General features: G+C 48.6%; 1 protein-coding gene across 4 annotated transcripts; it reads left to right on the top strand.

Annotated features, from left to right (window-relative positions):
- The first annotated feature begins 5,637 nt into the window (after window positions 1-5,637).
- On the top strand, window positions 5,638-20,877 carry gcgra (glucagon receptor a). 4 transcript variants are annotated; one of them, XM_029159594.3, is made up of 14 exons: window positions 5,638-5,919; window positions 15,304-15,435; window positions 15,759-15,855; window positions 15,970-16,077; window positions 16,165-16,259; window positions 16,361-16,455; window positions 16,538-16,727; window positions 16,803-16,962; window positions 17,064-17,124; window positions 17,209-17,278; window positions 18,152-18,240; window positions 18,325-18,469; window positions 18,559-18,600; window positions 18,683-20,877. In XM_029159594.3, the coding sequence occupies exons 2-14, from the start codon at window positions 15,382-15,384 to the stop codon at window positions 18,980-18,982; spliced, it is 1,506 nt and encodes a 501-aa protein (XP_029015427.1). In that variant the 5' UTR covers window positions 5,638-5,919; window positions 15,304-15,381; the 3' UTR covers window positions 18,983-20,877. The 4 variants fall into 4 exon arrangements, with proteins under 4 accessions (XP_029015427.1, XP_029015425.1, XP_029015423.1 ...); XM_029159592.2 differs by having other exon boundaries at window positions 16,165-16,277; window positions 16,364-16,455; XM_029159590.3 differs by having other exon boundaries at window positions 16,165-16,277.

Here is a 20,877-nt window from a genome sequence, read left to right as displayed (position 1 = left end):
GTATTGACTGATCTACGTATGAAATTCATTAAAAGTTATTGGTGGTAAAATGTGTTTTCTTGTATTGGTTTATTTATATTTGTAGTTTGATTATTAGTAAATATGAAAATGCCAAGAAAATGTTAAAATATTAAATTATTTAGATTATGCGTAAAGGACTGAGAGTCCAAAATGTTTTTAGGCTCCCATTGATGATTTTTGATGATTTGTGTGTAAAGTAAACTCATTCACATTATTACTAATATTTTATTGCAATTAAAAAGTCAGATGAACTTTAAAGGGTTTGACTCACCTGCGTTATGGTGCTCCGTGCTGCGCATCGTCTGTGATGCGTCTCAGACATTTATAAGTTCTGGGGTTTGACGTGACCGGGAGGGAGGACCTCCCGACGTTCTTGCTGTAACGGAGGAGCAGTGACGCATCAGACCTGCGATCAAAGCGGCCTCGCACTGAACACGTGCTTCGCCCCGTGGCGTTTCTTGCCCCGTCCGTCTGTTGGCAGACGCGTTGATTGGCGCAGGATCAGAGCTGGGAGCGCCCCCCCCCTCTCTGAGGCCTCCACCTGCGTGAAGCCGGCGTGCGGGGGGGGGGACACATTGGGATCGATCGCTTCGCACGGCGGATAATCGCGTTGTTACCTCCGCCTGGCCGGGTTGAACCCAATGTTCTGTTCCCACGTGAACACAAAGACAGATCCCACATTGATCCACGCTCTCATTTAAGTGTGAATCGCCAGAGACCTCGTTTGGGTCTGAGCGGGCAGTAGAGCTCCGCACAGACGAGACATGATTACTGCAAAGCATTTAATGTCTCGCATTCACGGCTTTATAACCATTTCATTTTATTTCATATTAAAACATCAACCCACAGTCATCATTTATTCATTGGTGGCACAAGGACACTAATACAATTCGTGGTAATGTTTGTTCCATATCCTGCAGTGAATGTATTCATGCGCAGCAAAATAAACAAGATAAAACTAATAAAATACTTCCCTCTGATGGAATAAACTATTTGTATATAATGGAGCAGGAACATATTTTAGGCAACTCCAGGGGTTCACATAATTGTGGCTGATTTGAGTCGCTTCTCATATGAACTCATTGTTGAAATGAAATCGCAGTCTCCTTCTCTTATTGCTTCCCTCAAACGCATCGTTGCAGGCGGCGGCCGTGGTAACGAGCAGGATGCCAAAATTCCACTGATCACATGAGCAGCCAGACAGTGAGAGTCATAACATCACCTAGCCACAGACTGACCTTTGACCTTCTCATCCTTTGCTCCGTCTCTTTTTTCTGCCTCGGGTCTCATCAAACATCAAAAGCAGCACAGTGCAGACTAGGAATCAAAATGGCCGACACGAAACCGAGCTTCACAAATGATTGATAATTGGTTCAAATATGTGCCAGAAAAAAAGATTAAACACACAGACAACGTTGTGAACATGTGTTTGTACTCACTGTGTGTGGTTGATGCTTCTGGAACAACTGTTTACTATGACATTAATCAGGATTGTCCTAAACTCGGATTTGCCGTTTTCTGCTCTCTCTCCCCACTTTTCCATCTCACTAATACCAGTTGAATGATGCGGTGGTTTCGCCAGGATGTGGTGAATGTTAGGCCCCGTTCAGGGTTCGAGTCAGCACAGCACTTCCTCCCTATACATATTAATAATGCGTTCTCTCTTCGCTGTGATGACAGGACACCTTCACATTGAGAACTGTTTGAAAAACGCCTCTCTGCTGACATGACGCGGTGGGAGGGGCCACGCGTCACCCAAACAAATGTACCTGTCCGTCTGACTCGCTAATGAATGTGTTTGGAGCCTTTCTGCCGTCGGGCAGAATCTGAATGAGTTTGAAAATGCTGACACCAGACACATTCTGGGTTCAGTCAGCCTCTGTGACACCGACACCAGAGCCGTGGCTTCACGTGAAGCATACGAATCAGGTGAAGCAGTTCACTGACCATAAACAGGGATGATTATATTATTTACTGCTTTTAATGTTTTCCAGATGCTAAAGTCGGAGCTTCGAGGAAGGGTTTGAGACGGGGTTTTTCTGGAGCTGCTGTTTTGTATTATTTACTCGAGTCTCACTGCTATTAAGTCTTTGTGGACAAACTGCAGTGGTTTAGGTTTCCATCGCATGCCTGCCTTCTGCTTTTTTTAGGGATTCCCAGTCTTTGTTGGTCTGTGTATGAATACGAAGATAACGCTTTCTGCCAAATGGTCATTTTTAACCTCAGGTCCACGTGTGTGACACGCGCTGCTGGGCTCTCCGCTGTCTCCGTAATCTCCATGAATAAACACCTGCCGCCGTTCTCACAGTAATTACACGCGCGGCGAGCGCGGCCCTGTCGCCGTCTAGGCCTCTCCATCCACCAGCAACAGGCTTCAAGCAGCAGCCTGTTGCTGATGTTGTTGATGTCCACGGAGCGGATGGGAGACTGAGTCAATGCTCCTTTCTCCAATTACAATATATCTAATTAATCACAATTAAACAAAGGCTTAACTGAGCGTTGTTGTACTAAAAGTGAGTGGAAATCTCACCAACCAAAGTCGTCCCATCCATAAAAGCGTTTTCGCTCGCCACAACTCACTGATCGCATTGTTTTTGTCATGGAAAACTCCAGTCCTGCCAAACGCTACAGCAGTCGAATGGTTGAGGCTCAAAGAACGTGACCAGACTGGGGAAACAAGCGTGTCTCCAGTTGGGCCCACTGGGACCAGTGGCCGGGCCACGGTTGATCCACAGACATAACACATTGTTGTGTTGTGCAGTCACACCTGTCCGTTCCCACTGCAGCTTGCCTTTTGGACCTTCCTCACCTCAGAACCGACTCTTTCTTCTTCAGGAGCATTGTACATTTTGTGAGGTGTTTTTTCTCTTCATTCCTCACAGGTCAATATGGTTTTTTTTTCACTAGACCTCAGCGTTAGTTTTTCCTTTGATGCGGTGGCTTCCAGTGGGTGCGCACACATCATTTCTTTCAGTCACACACGTTCTGTTATCCATCCCACAGGGTCTGCTTTCGGAACTTGGCCACGTTCCATCGCCAGAAAAAAAAAAACGAAGCTCATTGAACTATGTATACAATGTTTACATTGCCTTCTGCTCGGGAGCTAATCGCTCCTCAAATATTTACCTTCCATACAGTTGCTAACACGCGTGTGCTGTAATGTGGCCGGTGGAGCAGTCTGCAACCTGCACAGGACTAAGCAGAGGACGTTTTAAGGAGAACATGGGTCAAACGCGACCGTGATTTTTAAATTCTAATGTAGTATTTTGCGCTGTGGTCGACTGGCTCCCTCTGCTGGATGATGTGAGAGCTGCACAGACACGCATGCACTTTGACTTTGGTTGGATTTTGAAATGCATTGTTTTATAGAATGAATTATTTCTATTTCTTATTACTTATGAAGCTACTACTATAGCTTCTGCTCAAAAAAGTGCAGCTCTTGGTTGCAGATAGCTGCTTTAAAGGCATTTTGTAGAAGAGCGTGTGACATGGTCGACTTAAGAGCACATCGCAGCCCGTTTCATATTTAACGGGACACGGGGTCCCGTTTGCTGCGTCGTCCTGTTCGTTGGGACGTTCAACAGCTGCTTCATCACATGACTGATTATAGTGTGTAGGTTGAGAAATGGCATCTGCTGACACAGTCCACTAATACAGGCGATCTATGGCTTTTCTTATCAGTACAGTAAATAAGGAAGAACAGGTATTTAGGAGAGGTGAAAGGGTTAATAGGTCAAATGCAGCTCTTTTGTGTTGGTGGATGTAATGAGGTGAAAATCTTTAATAAAGCCTAAATGCCCCGAAGCCTCTCCTATCATTTAACAACATTGTATTTAAGGTTGAGTGTTGTCCAACAGATCGTTGCTTCAGCCCTGCAGAGTTTATTGACACAAGTAGAAAGTCCATGAACCATGTTTATGAGCAAAGTTCACGTTAAACACTGTTGGCCAGTTTTGCAAGAAAAAAAACGACATTGTTTTGTTCACGGATTCACCAAAACAGCGCTCACCTCCTATTGTTAACGTGCTATGAGGCTCCGTAATGGAAAGGAGTAAATAAATAAAAAAATAAAAAAATAGTAAATTTAAGTAAATTTAAATATTTCAGTATCCTGCACAGCCTAGTCATTTGTACATACGTCCATCTGCCTTTGCAACACAAACCATGTTCCTCAGATCTTTTTCTTTTTTTTCTTTAGAGCACAAATTCTGAATCGGGCCGGGATTGAAATCACAGAGATGGAAGAAAACTATATATATATATATATATATATATATATATATATATATATATATATATATATATATATATATATATATATATATATATATATATATATATATATATATATTTTTTTTTTTTTCTGCACAACCAGACAGAGAAACAAGCTATCCAGTCAGAAGGAGCCTGGAGACGATATATTAAACCCCAGTCATATTAACACACAAGTAGCAGCTGGCTAACGTAGCTTAGCACAAACACTTGACGCCTGGAAGAAGCTCCTCTGGCTCTGTTTGTCTTCACCATCGCATACGACCTACAGGAACATCTTTGGAACTATGGCCCTCACGACAGCTGCCATCTCTTTAAATAGCATGCTGTTGCACTGGAACAGTATTGTCTTAGAACTAATGTTCATAATCACATAATCACATGTTTATGAAACTGTCATGGTTTGGTGAAGACCCCCAAAAAAGACAGATAAATGCTCTGTAACAATGTTTACACTAATAAACTCCCAACATTTTTTTTAAATCATGGACAAAATACATAGTTTGACAATGGAATTAAACATTAGCTTCCTGTGGGAAAGTCCAGGTTTTTTCAGTCCACCCTAAACTCCTCCCTATAGGGACTTTCTCACTCTCTAGCTCACTTTGCCATATTTAGTAGAACTACTAGAGGTCACCTAAATATTACTGGAAGACATGAAATATGAACATCCATTTTGCAGGAGGACAGTCTGTGTCTTTGAACAGATGTTTGCCTCTGTTTCCATTCATCTCGCCATAAAGGTCTGTGACACGCTTAAACTTGGCGCCTGTTTGATCAGCTTCATCCTCAGAACCGAAGGTTGTTTGAAAGGCAAATGAAGGCGAATACAGCTGAGAGCACAGCTGGATCCAAACTAGCTGCAAAATGGCCGTTAAGTGGCCTTAATCGCTGACATCATCCTTACAGGGGTGAAGCGCTCACATTTCTCCCGCTGTGCTTCACACGTGCACTTCCCCAGTTGGACCGCAGGACTTTTCATCCAGCAGTGTCACTAGAAGCAGATTCTTCAGATGTGCATTTAGGTTTATGTGCAACCCACCCCATGCATTTGCACGTACAGTGGCCTCAATGAAACCTCTGTCAAAGTTGTTTCTTCTCATTATGTCGATCCATAAATGTGTCCATGTTCCAGATTCACCTACTGGTGGAAATCTACTGAAACCTCAAGACATTAGAGCCAATTATAATGGCCGCTCAACACAAAATTCAGAAATCCTGCAGGTCATGACTCATTAGAATCAGAAGTCCAGACAAACTCAACAAAGGTTGACGCTCAGACCCCCCCTCCCCACGCCCACGGTCCCAGGTTAAATACCCCTCCGTCGATTACGTCACATGGGTACGAGGAGGAGCAGTGCGGCTCGTGCTCACTCGGCCAATAACGCAGACGGAGCGTCGGTCGGTTACTTTACTTTTTAATTTATTTCATTCTAAACGAGAGTCGTTAAAATCCTTTGGAGCCGCTGACAGGGCAGTGGAGGCGAGGGGAGGCGGCGAATAAGCCTGAAAGTTGGATTTAAACGGAGCCACTCGGACCCAGAGGAATATTTCCTGCCACATGCATCTGATAAAATGAGAAGCAGAGCAGCACAGACTGAGAAAATCAGCGGAAACCCATCAACGGTAATTCATGTTTATTTGTCCCCATGTTTAGTTTGATTCCACTGACACGCGCTTCGAGAATCGGAGAACGCAATCACTTAACAAATAAACAGTTGGGGTTTATATTTGATTAAGATATAAGAAAAGTCCGCAGGACAAATCAATAAAATGTTACTGTGACTGTTCGAAATGCGCTTGACGCGATTTGCAAACTCCGAGAGCCGCAGACGTTGAGCCCGTCGGTCACCGCATGCTTGGGATTTTTGGTTGCGTTCGTGTTGGGACACGCTGATTTCTGGTTCTCAGACGTCTGGCAGCGGCAGTCGGTGTTATTATCGCCCGTGCTCCAAATAAAACCGTGTCCAAGTGGAGTCCGGCGGCCGAGCTGTCAGATCCAGCGGCGCGCGTGCGAGCGCGTGCGGGCGACGCTGCGGCGCAGCCTTTCGCCTATAGCGCGGAAACGCGTGCGGGACCCGTAAGAGTTGAACGGAGGTGGGTTCGATTATGTGGAGAAGCAACAGAGCAAAAGCTCCCAAAGGTTCTAAAATGCAACATGTGTGATATTATTTTTATTAGCACGTTCTGCTTAGTGACTTAGTTTGTAAGTCATTGATCTACTACACATGCAACATATTTAGGGGAAATGAAACGCAGTGGTCTGAAGAGCCTCTTTCAGAAAGATGAGGTGAGCAATTTATGTTATAGCAACTATAACTTTAACGCTCAGACACAATTTCATATCTTTGACATGTTTTAGTCTAAAACAAGTGAGTCAGTCTACGCGCTGTTCTGTTCTGAGTCGAATGTGTGTCTAATAAATAATTATAAAAACATAAACATGCATAAACAAGCAGAAGCCAGAATGTTCAACATCAGCATTTTCATGCAGTAATATTTTATGGTACAAGGAGGCAGCATTAAATACACTATCAATCCACCGTAATGAAAAAAGCGTCTAATCCTGAAGCAGGCAGGATAATTTCATTAGTTCTTTCAGAATAAAAGAATTGAATTGCTGAGGGAATTCATTGTCCAGGAGTGATTCTGACCCTAATTGGAAGCAGTTGGGCAGCGTCACGTAGTTGAGGGAACAACATGTGGGGCCCTCACTCCCCTGTGAGTCCTATTCCACTGCGCACAGATAATAAACGCGCCTATTATTGGGCAAAGACCTCTCGCGCATAACGAAACAAGTATATTCATTATGATCCCAACACATCTGTCGCAGTGATATAAGAGACGCGCGTCGTGTGCAGGTGCAGCGTGCGCGTGACGGACGAGCGCACCGCGGTATGTTTCCTTTAGAGGCAATTTGTAAACATTAGTGCGAGGTCCAGGTGATTGAATGCATACAAAATGCACATTAGTGCCGTCTCGCGATGCATGAAGTCATTCCGTGTTCTATAAGCGCTGCTGCAATCGGCCGGGCTGAACTTTGAGTCGGCTCCGTCGCGCGTGCGGACGAAGGAGATGAATGAAGTTTGGGGCGAAAGGCTGCGTTGAGTTCATGTCTGAGCGTCTGTCGCTACGGAGCAAACACTAAAAGCAGTGAGTGCATTTAAATATTTTAGCTTCCTACTGTATGAGAATGTTCAGCCGCATATTAATAAGGGCTGAATCACAGCTATTTTTATCTTTCTGTGCAATTTTGTGACTTGGCAAAAGCACCATACTTTTTAATAACGTGAACCCGAGTTCTCGTTAAAAGGCGTGGGTGCGTTTGCGTGGTAGGAAGCCAAGGCTGCGTTATTGTTCCTGGAATTCTTTTGATGAAGAGTACATCAAAATTCCTTGTAAAAGTCAAGGGCGGTACGTTATGTCATATTGTAAACTACCGCAGAGAGTTGATGCTGGAGTGCGGTTGTCAGGGCGACGCTTTGTGATTCTCCCAGTATGTAAAATCTTAACCCTGCGGGAGGTTAATTGATATTTACCTGAAATGCCCAAATGCAGCAATACGTTACTGCCTAAATACATCAAGTGCATATAAATGTAACAGTTGGTGTTTATACGACAACAAAAGACAGTAGGATGTAGACACACATGGTGTCTTGGTTGGAAGCGACAGCCTTGACGCGTGGATCCAACACGCGCTCCAGTTTTTGGTTGGTCCCAAACATTTGCTCTCTCCTTTGCACATCTTCATTTTGCATCGTGCCGTGTTGAGTGTCGGCCGCTGATGCTGCCAAGGCGAGGATTATCCTCCGTGTAAACATTCAGCTCTCTGCCTGTGGCCGCTGTGGACGTCTGGAGAAATACGGTGCCGACGTGCAGTCCCCCCCCCCCCCCTTTTTTTGTGCTGCCTCACGCGTTTCTGGGCCGTTTTGATGCTTTTAGGGTGAACTGCTACCGCCGGGAGGTTAAACAGAGGCGAGCGGTTGAAAGGAAGACGGATCGCAGCCTCACATGCGGAAACCGCTCTGACAATGCGCAATAAGCGCGTCCCCGGCGGGAGGAGGCCTGCTGGCCCGCGGCCCTGCGGAGGACGGGGACGCTCGGGTCGTGGTCGCCCGTCCAGTTACAGCAGCAGACGCAGCCAGGGGGGGGTTAAAAATAGCCCCCGTCACAAAGAGCTGTCACTCTGGATCGTAACACGGCGGTGATAAGGGCTCATCTGGACCCCACTCGCTCTCAAGTACCGTCCAACTCCTTGTCTGCGAACACTAACAAAGTCCTGGACCGTCAAATAATAACGCTAGACCAACAACTCAGGTTATTGATTAAGACATTTGTTCCACATTTGTTCAACATACATAAACTGTACATCGACTTTCTCTCTCACACACGTGCCTTATGTTAGGAAACGCAGCGTTTATACACACACGTGAATGGGAGGGATCAGAGCCGATCCCTTCCTGGCCGCGGCAGGAAACGTCCACCTCTTTATTAAATCCTCATCGACTCCCGTGTCGCTGGGAGCAGCCGTTTGACTTTGAGGCACATGTGAGGTTAAACGGATAAGTTAAGAGTTTATTAAATGTTCCCGAGCGCAGCGGCCATTGGTTTCTTCTAAAGACACCTTCGAATCCAAACACAGGAAATTATAATGACGTGTTTTAGAAATACAGTACACAAGCGGATCTCTGGTACCGACGCAGAGTATTGGGGCTCGTATTATTACAGGGTGTTGCACAGGAGACGCTAACACCCTGTATTGAGGGCAAAGTAAACAATATGCATCATTAGCCTCCTTAAACATGAGGCTGGAGACGAACCTGGTGGGACAAACACGTTGACGCATCGTTCCTTTATGGGCTGAAGACGTGCATCCTCGATAAATTCAGCACAAATAAAAAGCCATTAAGTGTTATAACGGTTATTATTGCCATTAAAGTCGCTGGAGGTTCTGCAGGAAGAGTGAGAACGAAAGCTCCAGAGCGGTTTGGTTTGTGGTGGCTGTGATTCTGCTGATGCGGCCGTGGCCCGAGTTGATTCAGGTGCTGAGTCTGTGATGTTGCCGTTGTTACCGGGCGTTTTTCACTTTCTATACGTATTTCCTCATCTGAGCCGTGTCCTGATGTGGCTCCGCCTGCTTCCTTTTTCCTCCGTGTTCTCTGCTCAGCAATAGTTTTTCTCACTTTACAGGTGTTAATATTACAGATGGGATAAAGTTAGTGGATAAGGATTTGGTAAAAGACAGTGGAATCCAAATGTCTTTGACATCTGAGGTCACCAGATGTGAACTGAACACATCAGTGACTTCCTTCCATATGTTCATACTTACCTTCCTGGAGTCTCTGCTGTAAATAGTGTTCAACAGACAGTCAACCTGTCCGTTAGGTTTCCTTTGAACCTGTGTTGTGGATGGAGCTGTTTGCTCAGGAGGCCACGACTTGAAGCGTCTTAGAAGCGCATCGTGCTTCTGTAGGAGCCGTCAGTGGGCCGTGATGATGGGAAGGAGGCAGGTCTGTGTAATTAGTCCCGTCTGCCGGGTCCAGCTGCGGATCCGACCCGAGCGTTTAGGAGGCGCCAGCCGTGCGTCGTTCCGGCTCGATTTGCACCCGGTGGGGGACAATAAGCAGCGGCGGCCGGGAAGCGACACCTCATTGATGGCAACAGCGACGCAGTGAGGAACTGGAGGGGGCACGGTGACAGCATGGGGCTGCTTTCTGTTGGTTTAGCCCGACATTGGTCTGCAGCATGTGGGTCGAGGGTCAAGTGTAGCCCGACTCGGCCCGTTATCACAGCGGCGGCACAACTGTTCAAGTGGAAAGCGTGGAAAGCGCGCGTTTGCTTCGGGTCCGGGGGGTGAAGCAACGTTAGAAATAAAAACGCACAGAAAAAGAGTCAATGATAAAAAAATAGCCATAAGGAACAGAATGATCTGAGGCGCATTCGTTCCCGCCCACAGGCATCTGTGTGCATCAGTATAGTTACTGTAAATAAGATCCAGGGCCTGTGGTACTTTAATGAGCAGAGACCCTCTAAATGCACTGTCAGTAATTAAAGGCTAAACTGACTTAATGGATTTAAGCAAATCTGTGCAGTTATTAACATTTCACCCGTTTTAATGATGCAAACACACAAAAAAAATCTTACTTTAGAATTATAAAGTGTATGAAACGGAGCCTCCTAACGAGCCGTGTGCTGAGTCAGTGCTCGTGAATTGGAACATGGTCATTCGTTACGCTTTTAGCTTCCAGCTGAGCTTCGGATCGTTATTTGGCCGACGAGCCGGGACCAGAAATCCTAGAACCACGTCCGCAGCCTGGGCTCATTCGTCCTGTGGGCAACGGAGGATTGCTCAAGAGCACGCGGGCCGGTCCGATGGGCTGTGACGTGGCTGTGGTGCTGTCCTGTCGTCACGTACATGTACACATGCGTGACGCGTGTTGGTTTCCTGTGAACTGACACAGGCCGAGTCCTTGGAGCCGCCGATGTCGGGCGTCCACTCGCTGTGTAAACAGTGGGAGACATTGACCTCCATCCACTGACACGCAGCCTCCTTCCTTCGCCGTCACCGCGTGCGGTGACAAACACAAATACTGTCGCTGTCGCCAGGAAAAGTTGTGTATCCATCAGAGCGCGGTACATTACAGACGTTTTCCTCTGCTCGTTCGTCACGTCTGTAGCGGGAACATGGCAGAAGCCGTCGCGTCTCCCTCACTGTGAAGCCTGATCCGGGCCCGTCACCTCTCGCCTGTCGAACCTCAGCTCCTTCTCTTCAAAGAGCTGACGTTCGGCCCGCGACACATGTGACGGCGACATTTAACGCCATCGAAACCTTTCAGTGCGTTTTGGAGGGCGTCAGATTAAAATGCGAGACCCAGCGATGAGCTAAACGGTGATTTATATGTGAAGCCGGCGATTAGTCACAGCCGCAGCCTTTACTACGTGTCGGTCTATAAACTGGACTAATTAAATGACGGAAAACAAACCAGGCCCAGGAGCTTTTGAAAACACACTGTTTCACTGTAACTCAGGCTGCGTGTTCGCCTGTCGCCGCGCTCCAGACCGTTTGTATAGTGATTCATGTCTAATTGGGGTCATTTGCGACACATGAACCCGCAGCTTTTCATGGGAAAATAAATAACACTCGAGGCCTGTTGGGGCTCAGTGCAGAGCGACGGCAGCAGCGGAGCGGAGCCTTGAATGAAGCTGGGTTGAGACAGAACATGCCGAGATGCTCGTTGTCAACAAGCAGGTGGAAAAAGTCAACAACTGGGCCACGCATGGAGGATAATGTGCTTCACTGCCTTCTTCGATAGTCACACGGACGTGACATCGTTTGGATCTCAGATGATGCTGATACTAAGTGGAGGAAGTGAAGTGAGAGGCCGGATCAGAGCGATCTACAGTAGATGAGTCACTTTAACACCACAGATCTGTGCTCATGGTAGATTATTATCCAATCTTATACTTTTACCAATAGCCAGATAATGATGATGTCTGCAGCGATTGCAGGGTCAGACCGAGTGCAAGGAAATAGCTTGAAATCGTTCATGTTTATCAATCGAATTCTGCCATAAAGGGCGTCCGAGCGCGGCTGCACAGACAGTTCTGAACTTGTTAGCGGGATGAATGAAGTATGGGTTTCAGGCTCTTCGGTATTAAAAACATAAACAGCAGCCGGCGAGTTCATACTGTAAGCGCTAATGTGCCCCGGTCCCCGACGGCCCTGCAGCGAAACGTCCAGGGGAGGATGTGGAGTGTGTTTATAGAGGCACAACAAGCAATCGGCTGCAGATGAGAATGAAAAGCAGCAGACGACACCTGAAGTCACCATCTCCTCCACACGAGGGTCAATTACTCATCCTCCGTCCCCGACCCCATCCCTCACAGCCTCCCTCCGTGAACCCCGACTCTCTCTTTTTGGGTGAACCGGCGCAGAAACGTGCTCGGCGGTTCTTTACCTGCCGTTGGTGACAAACAGCTTGACGAATGCCAGGCGGAGGGGAGCCGCATTCCACAGCTGCAGAGCAGCGGAGGGGGGGGGGATTAGTGCACATAAACTGTGGCTGCCAGTGCACATAAGAGCTCCATATACAATAGATACAAGGTGGACAGAGTAGATGTGGGGTGGGAGCAGAGTCGGCCTCACAAGCATTAAACACTGGAGGAGAGAGCTCCTCTGCTGGGTTATATAATAAGCATCCATCAGTGCTGTCGGACTCCTGTCGTGCTGAATTAGGGACATTACTTTTTTTACTTTTTTATTCTGGAGCACTTAGTAAAGCTTTCTGCTTCTTCTTATTATTATTATTGTTCGTAGCATATCAGTTCAGCTGCAGTGTGTGAACGCACCAGTGCCAATATTAGGGATTAGTAATTAGCTGTAATCTGAGCTCGGTGACAGGACGGACCCTGTCCCATGTGGAACCAGTGGCTGAACCCCTTGTATTGTTGGAGCAGATGGGAAAGATCCCAAAGTGGATGTGAGCACGAACACGGACAAAAGGTAAAAGTGTATCTGCATCAGCGGACGGGAAACGTCCCTGCTCCTCGCTCCGTCTTAACACAATCTCAGAGCAATCTGGCAATCGAGTGGTTCACGTTGCAGCTGGAAGCTGCTCACCAGAGATTTGTGCGATAGGAATCTTCCTCGTCTCTGCACAGTGTAACGTATGGTGGGATTTGGACGGATGATGTCAGGAGACACGATCAGTCCACGCGGCAGGTGAGACAGCGGTCGGGGGAAAACGAAAAGCTCAATTCAAATTCTTATTCGCTCTCTTTAAATCCTTAAGTTCCAGTGAGCTGAGCCGACGCTTGTCAGCATCAGACTAACAGGCAAAGTGACACTCAGAGGCTCCGCGGGGGGCGGCTGCCTCCTCACAGCAGGCGCGGATCGATCCAGCTCGCCCCACGATAGAATGCGAAGCAGCATCCAGCTCACGCGCACCCCACACAGGGAGTCATCACACGTTATACAACCGTTTGTCATTGTTTCCCACCCACATTCATCAATCGAACCCAAACATCTGAATAACCAGCGCACAGACCTGGGGTCAGTGGAGCTGCGTTCGCACCAGTCAGCCTCAAACACTCCACTGCTACTTGTGTGGTTTGGAGCCTCCAAAACTAGGCACGCGCTATTATCAACGTCCTCCTTTTGCATAGATACAAACAATGAGATCACAATTGCTTTATTTTTCCAGTCTGCGGGAAATAGAATCAACCGTGAAAAGCATTTTACATATTTACACGAGGCCGTGAACGCGTTTCCTTCCCTGTAGAGATGAAAGCTGTGGAAACACATGGAAACATGTAGTCAGTTTACACAATGCGTTCAGGACACACACACCAGTCCGTGACACGCTCTCCACGCGTTCGTCTGCATCATGTGCTGATGAAGCGCCGCGGCCTCGCGCCGCCGCTTCCTGTCGACTCCACCGCGAATCAGCTGACGTGGCGCGTTTCCTGCTTCAACCGATGGACGCGTTCCAGTGAAGGAGGCGAAACCTACAGAGAACTGTCAAGCGAGCGCGTTTAAACAGCCACAGACGCGGCCGCTGTGTCAGTGGATGAGGCCAGTGCGGCGCCTACGCGCGGCCGCCGTCCTAGAATCCTCCACCTCCTCTGAACTCCGCTTCACCCCGTCATCGGGCCGTCCGCCGATGCCGCGTCGGCAGAACAAAGAGCTGCCGCGGCGCCGGGTGTTCCGGGTCCGGCTGCCTGTTAGAGGCCGCTCGCTGCAGGCGGGGGGTGGGGGGGGTGGAAGCACTTACGCAGGCATTGTCAAAGCTGAATGATACATCGGCGCTCGGGGGCATTTTGCGTTATTGTGTTCTCCAAGAGGTTTGTTTTTAATCCCTGCTGCTCCACATTCAAGCACGCATACGACCCCCCCCCCCCCCCCCCCCCCTTTTTTTTTTTTTTTTGTAATTTCATTTGTTAGACAGCGTAATCAAATGAAAGGTAAGCACTTTCCTGCAAACAACAGCAGTGGTTAGGGGCCATTGTACCGAACCACTTGAACACAGCATTTTCTGTTTGTTTTCGTAGTTTACGTTATTCATTTGAGATCAGTATTAATATTAATGTTCAAAGGAATAATTGTGTGTCCTTCAATTAAAAGCATCAGTGAACCTTCAGCGTTGGTCGAGCAAAGCAAATCAGTGTTACCTCCAAACTGAATGCCCGTACGCTAAAAACGCTAAAAGAACAAAAATGTCCCTTGTGTCCCCCATGTTTCCATGTGCGAGCGAAGAGAAGAGCGTCCGCCATGACACGTGTGCCCCCCCCCCCCCCCCGGGGTCCACTCGCAACTGGCTCTGGTTAATCATTGCTCTCACTTGGTGTTAAGATGCAGAAAGTGTTGTAAGCCACAGCCACATGTGTGGGTCAAACAAACATCAATCACTCACAGAGCGAGGCCTCGTTTTCGCCAGAGCTGGCGATTCGACTCCGTAATAAAATAAACTAAATGAAAAGAGCGGTGGAAACCGTGATATCGCGGTGCCTGATAGCGCTAAAGGTGCAGACCGCAGCGTATCTGATGTCCGACCAGGCAGGAGGCCGCTCCCTGAGGCCGATCAGCCCGTCTGGACCGGAGCTGAAGCTGTTCATTACCCTGAGGAGGGTCTGTTGTTACACGCCGGGGTCTTATCTCCTGAAATAACCACACGCTCCCAGGCGCGAGACTGGAACCGAATGGAATTTGAAACGTTTTAGCCAAAAATGTTTCCATGGTCAAGGTGTTTTTTGCAGAAACGTTTCAGATTTCGTTTGGTTCTCCGGCTTCAGAGCAAAAAACTGTCACGGGGGGGGACGTTCGTGGCAGCGGTCAATGCGCAGGTGAGTGACCTCTGGCACACACACGCACACACACACGCACACACACACACACACACACACACACACACACACACACACACACACACACGCCCTTTCAAATGAAACGAAACCTGGTTTTGACGATGATTCAACGATCTCTGATGAGTCGTGCGTCTCTGTGTCCTCCAGGCCGCGTGGCGAGCGTAGATCCGCCCCCGTATGAGGTGAAACCCCTTCCCCTCCCGGCGCCGACAGCAGGAATCAGGGATGTCGCGGCAGTTGCTGCTTTTGGCCATGCTCACCGTCTCCTGCAGAATCCAGGTGGGTCCCGGGAACCCGAGCATGACCATATACATACATGTACATAAGCTTAAACAAAGCATTGTACAGGACCTAGAATCCGTCTGTCCATACAGTAGCCGGTGCATTAGTGGGACTCTGTCATCTTGATGTATTACACCCCCAATAAGGGGACGGGTTGTTTACAGCTACTGTAAATATAAAGTGAAGTGGAACAGATGAATGCTAATTCACTTGATGTATCACGTTCTCAGCGTTTCCCCTGCAATGTTGCTTATACTACATCACTGACTATATACTGTGGCTTTATATACATACGTTTATGTGCTTGACGGCGTCCTTAGGTGTCTCCAGCTGTTACCCTGGATAAGCTGAAGGAGAGCTGGACGCTGTACATGGACGAGTGCGACCGCAACATGAGCCGATCTCCGCCGAGCACCGGTGAGGATTCTCAAACCCCGGAGGGACGATCGTCGACCCCCGCGGCCTCCGCCCGCCGCCGCCGAGCCACGTTACCGTCCGATGATTCGTGTTTTGCGTTTCCGCTCTCCCCAGGCCTCGTGTGCAACAGGACTTTTGACAACTACGCGTGTTGGCCAGACGGACTCCCCAACACCACCGTCAGCGTGTCCTGCCCGTGGTACCTGCCGTGGCACCATAAGGGTAAAAACGGGGCCGTGGGGCGATTGTGCTGAGTCAGCGCAAACAAAAACAGCTGTGAGTGACTTGCTTGTGTGTCCGCGCGCGCAGTTCAGCACGGCCTGGTTCACCAGGAGTGCAGCGCTGACGGCCAGTGGGTGGCTGTGGAGAACACCAGCGAGTGTGACCCTTTTCATCCGAGCCAGGTATCGCACGTGTTCCAGGTGTGTTTTTGCTTGTTGTGTCTCGCGCACCGTTTGAAAGCGGCAGCGTCGAGCATCTGATCACCCTGCGTTCGAACCCGCAGCAGTACTACGGCTACATTTGGATCATGTACACCGTGGGCTACTCTTTGTCGCTGGTGGCTTTGGTGCTGGCGCTGGGCATCCTCGTGTTCTTCAGGTAGTCACGATTCTCAGTTGAAGCCACCTGGAAGAAGGACGTCTGTCGATTTGTGGATTCTCCGCTCCCTGTCGTTCGTTAGGAAGCTTCACTGCATGAGGAACAACATCCACATGAATCTGTTCGCCTCCTTCATCCTGCGGGCGCTGTCCATCCTCATCAAGGACGCTCTGTTGGAGACCAACATCACGCCGCCGTTCCTGAGCCGGGACCAGGAGCAGGGACTCCCCCGGGCGTCCATACCTCCAATGGAGCTGCTGATCAACAGCGAGGTCAGCGCTCAACACGCCTCTTTAGTTCCCGAAGCTCCTGGAGCTTCCATCTGCATGTCTGCTGCTGTGTTGCAGACGACGGTCAGCTGCCGCATCGCCGTGGTGATGATGCAGTACAGCATCATGGCCAACAGTTACTGGCTGCTGGTGGAAGGCATCTACCTCCACAACCTCCTGGTCATCACGGTGTTCACAGAGAGGAACTACTTCAAAATCTACCTGTGCATCGGCTGGGGTGAGTGTGTGTGTGTGTGTGTGTGTGTGTGTGTGTGTGTGTGTGTGTGTGTGTGTGTGTGTGTGTGTGACTCATTCAGCTGTTTTTTTTTTTTTTTACAGGTACCCCATTAATATTTCTTGTGCCGTGGATCATCACTAAATACCTGTATGAAAACCAAGAGTAAGTGTCTCTTCACTTCTCTAAAATCTTTTCTATTTCATCTTTTAATACATCAATAATCTGTGGATGCTGTTATCTTTTAAGGTGCTGGAGTCAAAACGTAAACATGAATTACTGGTGGATCATCCGCTCCCCCATCCTGCTGGCGGTCGTGGTGAGTTTCTTCCTCTCAGATATTTATATCTAGATGGATGTTGTTTATTATGGTAATTTATTATGGCCCCAGCAGTGCAGCCCACTGATAGAGTCAAAACGACTTTTAACCTCACGTTTGGAAACACGTTGGTTGAATCGAAGAAGATTTTGCACAGTTTGGCGCCTCTGATTGGACGCCTGCTCAGCGGAGGTCAGTCCTGAGCCCAGAGCTCCACGGCACTGACGTCCCAGCAGTTTCCATGCATTAATCCTCCCGCTAAGTGGCCTGTAGCGCACAGGAATTCCTGTGTTTGAATCGGCGCAGGGACTCGAGGGCCTGGTTCCCGCTTCGCCGCTTCCCTCTGCGAGCGCGGGTCTGCTGCCGCACACGTACAGCGTTCCTGCTGCGATAATTCCTGCAAACGACGCCATGGCGCTTTTCACCAACATCAAAACCTGTTCACTGTGCTTTAAGGGCGCAGTTAACCTTGTTCTTCCAAATACTTGATAATTACAATTAAAAACTAGATAAAAAGGTCACGACGTCACATTATTTTTAGCGGGAGAACACTTGCTGCCTCCTGAAGAGCCATCTGCTGTGACACGGCTCCATAACAACAGCCTAATGAGCTTCCACTGCGTGTGATAATGCTGATGAGTAGGTTTGGACATAAAAATGTTTTATTAGAGCAGTAAATACATAAGAGGTTACAGAAAGCATTTAGGTTTCATTAGCTGAATTTCTCCCAGTTAATACATTACGTTTGATAATTATAACATGATGGGTTAAATAATGAATTCATGATGCACAACCATGAGATATGAGATGCAACTGCTATTAATGCTGGTATGTGCCTCTCTCTCTCTCTCTCTCTCTGTCTCTCTGTTACAGATCAACTTTCTTATCTTTATCCATATCATAAAAATTCTTGTGTCGAAACTTCGAGCGCACCAGATGAGATACACCGACTACAAGTTCAGGTAAACGCTCAGCTCTGCGTCGTCTCTCGGCCCCCGTGCTCCGCTGCGTTCTCACCCCCCACCCCCCTCCCCCCTCCTCCTCAGGCTGGCCAAGTCCACGCTGACCCTGATCCCGCTGCTGGGCATCCATCAGGTCTTCTTCATCTTCGTGACCGACGAGTCCACAAACGGCACCATCACCATCCGCCTCACCAAGCTCTTCATCGACCTCTTCTTCTCCTCCTTCCAGGTTGGGATCCCGGAACCAGGGCAACACAGTTGATGAATAGCGCAGCATCATCAGCTAAATCTCTGACTTTACATCGGTTGTTTCCACAGGGACTCCTGGTGGCCATCTTGTACTGTTTTGTCAACAAAGAAGTGAGTCTCAGCAACACATCTGTTAACCTCCACACTAGAAACATCTAATCCTGGTCTTTTTCCATCTCTGTCGCCTTATTAGGTTCAGTCTGAGATCCTCAAGAAGTGGAAGCGCTGGAACCTGGGAAGGAACATCGAGGAGGAATACCGCCACACGTACAGCAACATCCCCAACACCAAGACGGGCAGCCTGCTCAACCACGTCTCCCGCCTCCCCGACATCTCGCAGGCCTCGGCCCCGGCCTGCGGCCCCGAGGAGAGGGCCGCGCTGGTGGCCCGCTGCCCCAATGGCGCCGCCCGCGGCCGGGACCAGGACATGGGCCTCGCGGACCAGGCGCAGCGCCGCGAGGCCCGGAAGGAGAGCGTGGAGAGCCACCTGTGAAGGGGAGCCCGCCGGAGGAAGGGGAAATGGGAAAAGGAAGCGGGACGGAGAGCGGGCCCGGCTCGGACGGACTCTGGGAGGCGTCCGCCTTCAGCCCGGCAGCTCGGCGCCGGCTCCCGCCTCAGAGCTGAGAACTAAAGTGTGATGTGCTGTGAGCGGCACGGTATAATAATGCAAACACCTCAAACCTCAAGTCGCAACAATAAGAAAAAGCTAAACAAAACAAAAAAACAAACAGACACAGGGTCCTCGCTTGAGCCTCAGCTTCAGTTTGTGTTGTGTATCAGCTGTGCGGTACCGCAGGCGAAGCGCTAACTGGACCTTGAACCGCATAAACAACAGCGGCCGACGCTGAAAACCTCGCTCATCCGTGGTGACTTTGTCGAGGAAACGGAGGAGCTCCTGTGCCTCGTGCAGCCGGCGGCCGCAGCCTTGCTCATGGGAACGCGGCAGCTGCTCCGGGTCACGTACAGACATGAGAGGGGGCCGAGCGGTGGCACGCGACGGGTTATGAATAAACTAATATGGTCGTGTTTTAAACGTTGAATTCACTTGTGAAGGTGCCAGGTGTATTTCAAGGAGAATACTTTGATTTCAGTGCCATTAAATATATGTATATATATATATGTATATTTTCCTTCCCATCCAGGTTTTGTCTGACCCACACGTCTTGGCTCATTATAGGAGTTTCTGCGCTGAGCCCATTCAGCCATGAAGGTGAATTGGAGGAGATACGAGAGGCGTACACACGCATTTTTCATCACTGTACCTCTGGTTTAAAAGTGTTTTCCTCCCAACGTCGATTATCACGCGTGCAAATTGCACAGATGTCTCGTGAATCATGTGCCATCGCCGTCGCCACAAAGGCCGACTGCTCTAATGATGACGCGCTCTGGCTTTCTAGCAGAGCGCGGCGGGAGTAGATTTGTCAATTGATTAATAGCGCCGTGCGTTTACTTCAGGCCCAGTCTGTTGGCACTGAGTGGATTTCAACCAATCCCAGGCTGGGTTTTCGTGTCAAGTAGACATCCAACACCCATGAATGCGTTAGTGTGGCTGTCGTGACTTTGCAGTGTTGTTTCTGTTTTTTTGTGTTTTTTTTGGGGGGGGGGCCGGTTTAAAAGCTGTACCAGAAACACGACAGCGTGTGTTTAACACTGAGCCTTATCATAGTTGAACAAAATCGTGCAGCCTTTCATCAGAACAAAACCTCTGAGGGCTAAAGTAGCAGCGGCACAGTTGCTTCTGGATGCATTTCTTCTTTGAAGGTTGGAAGTAAAAGGAAAAGATTCATCAGATCATCACTGAGTTGCTAACTATGTTGCCAGGAACTGAAGGAGGCTTTGTATGTATGACTATTTACACAGTGTTAATTTATATCAGTACTATGTGTATGTGTGTTTATACAGGTGATTAGTGTCATGCATGTGTGTGTGAGTGTGTTTGTGTGTCATCGCCGTCGTTTGTGGATGTCTCACAGCGGCTTCGGTCCAGACAGAGGAGAGATGGGTCAATATTAACCGCCGCCACTGGCTTGACGCAGAGGTCAAAGGTCAGAGGTCATCAGCCCCGCTCCAGCATGCACAGTATCACTCCACATTCCCAGAAGTCACGGGCACCGGCGAGTACGTGAATTTGGGCCTGTGACCGTGTGTGTTTCTGAAGCCAGCAGCTCGGGTCGCGCTCCCTCCCTCCCCCTTCTGTTTGAGTGTAAACTTTAAAAAGGCCCAAATCCGTGTGTGTTCTTTGACTTCCTAACGATGTTTGTGTACAGTGAGTCACAGTAAGTGTAAAGAACAAACCGTGCCGGCTGACTGTGTGTAGGCGTGTACAGTCCATGATGTATTGTGACGGTCTATCAAGTGGTGACAGAATAAATGGCGTCATAAGAGAAA

This window comes from Betta splendens, chromosome 8 (genome assembly GCF_900634795.4).
Source record: "Betta splendens chromosome 8, fBetSpl5.4, whole genome shotgun sequence".
In the NCBI taxonomy this organism is placed as follows: domain Eukaryota; kingdom Metazoa; phylum Chordata; class Actinopteri; order Anabantiformes; family Osphronemidae; genus Betta; species Betta splendens.
Note: the sequence above shows the minus strand (reverse complement) of the source record. Positions and strands in the feature narration are given on the sequence as shown.

What these genes read in the sequence shown, in the direction of transcription:
- gcgra (XM_029159590.3), top strand. Translation starts at nt 15,382, where the DNA reads ATGTCGCGGCAGTTGCTGCTTTTGGCCATGCTCACCGTCTCCTGCAGA. An exon ending in CTACCTGTGCATCGGCTGGG is followed by an intron (nt 16,963 to 17,063) that starts GTGAGTGTGTGT and finishes TTTTTTTTACAG; the next exon opens with GTACCCCATTAATATTTCTT. An exon ending in ACTGTTTTGTCAACAAAGAA is followed by an intron (nt 18,601 to 18,682) that starts GTGAGTCTCAGC and finishes TCGCCTTATTAG; the next exon opens with GTTCAGTCTGAGATCCTCAA.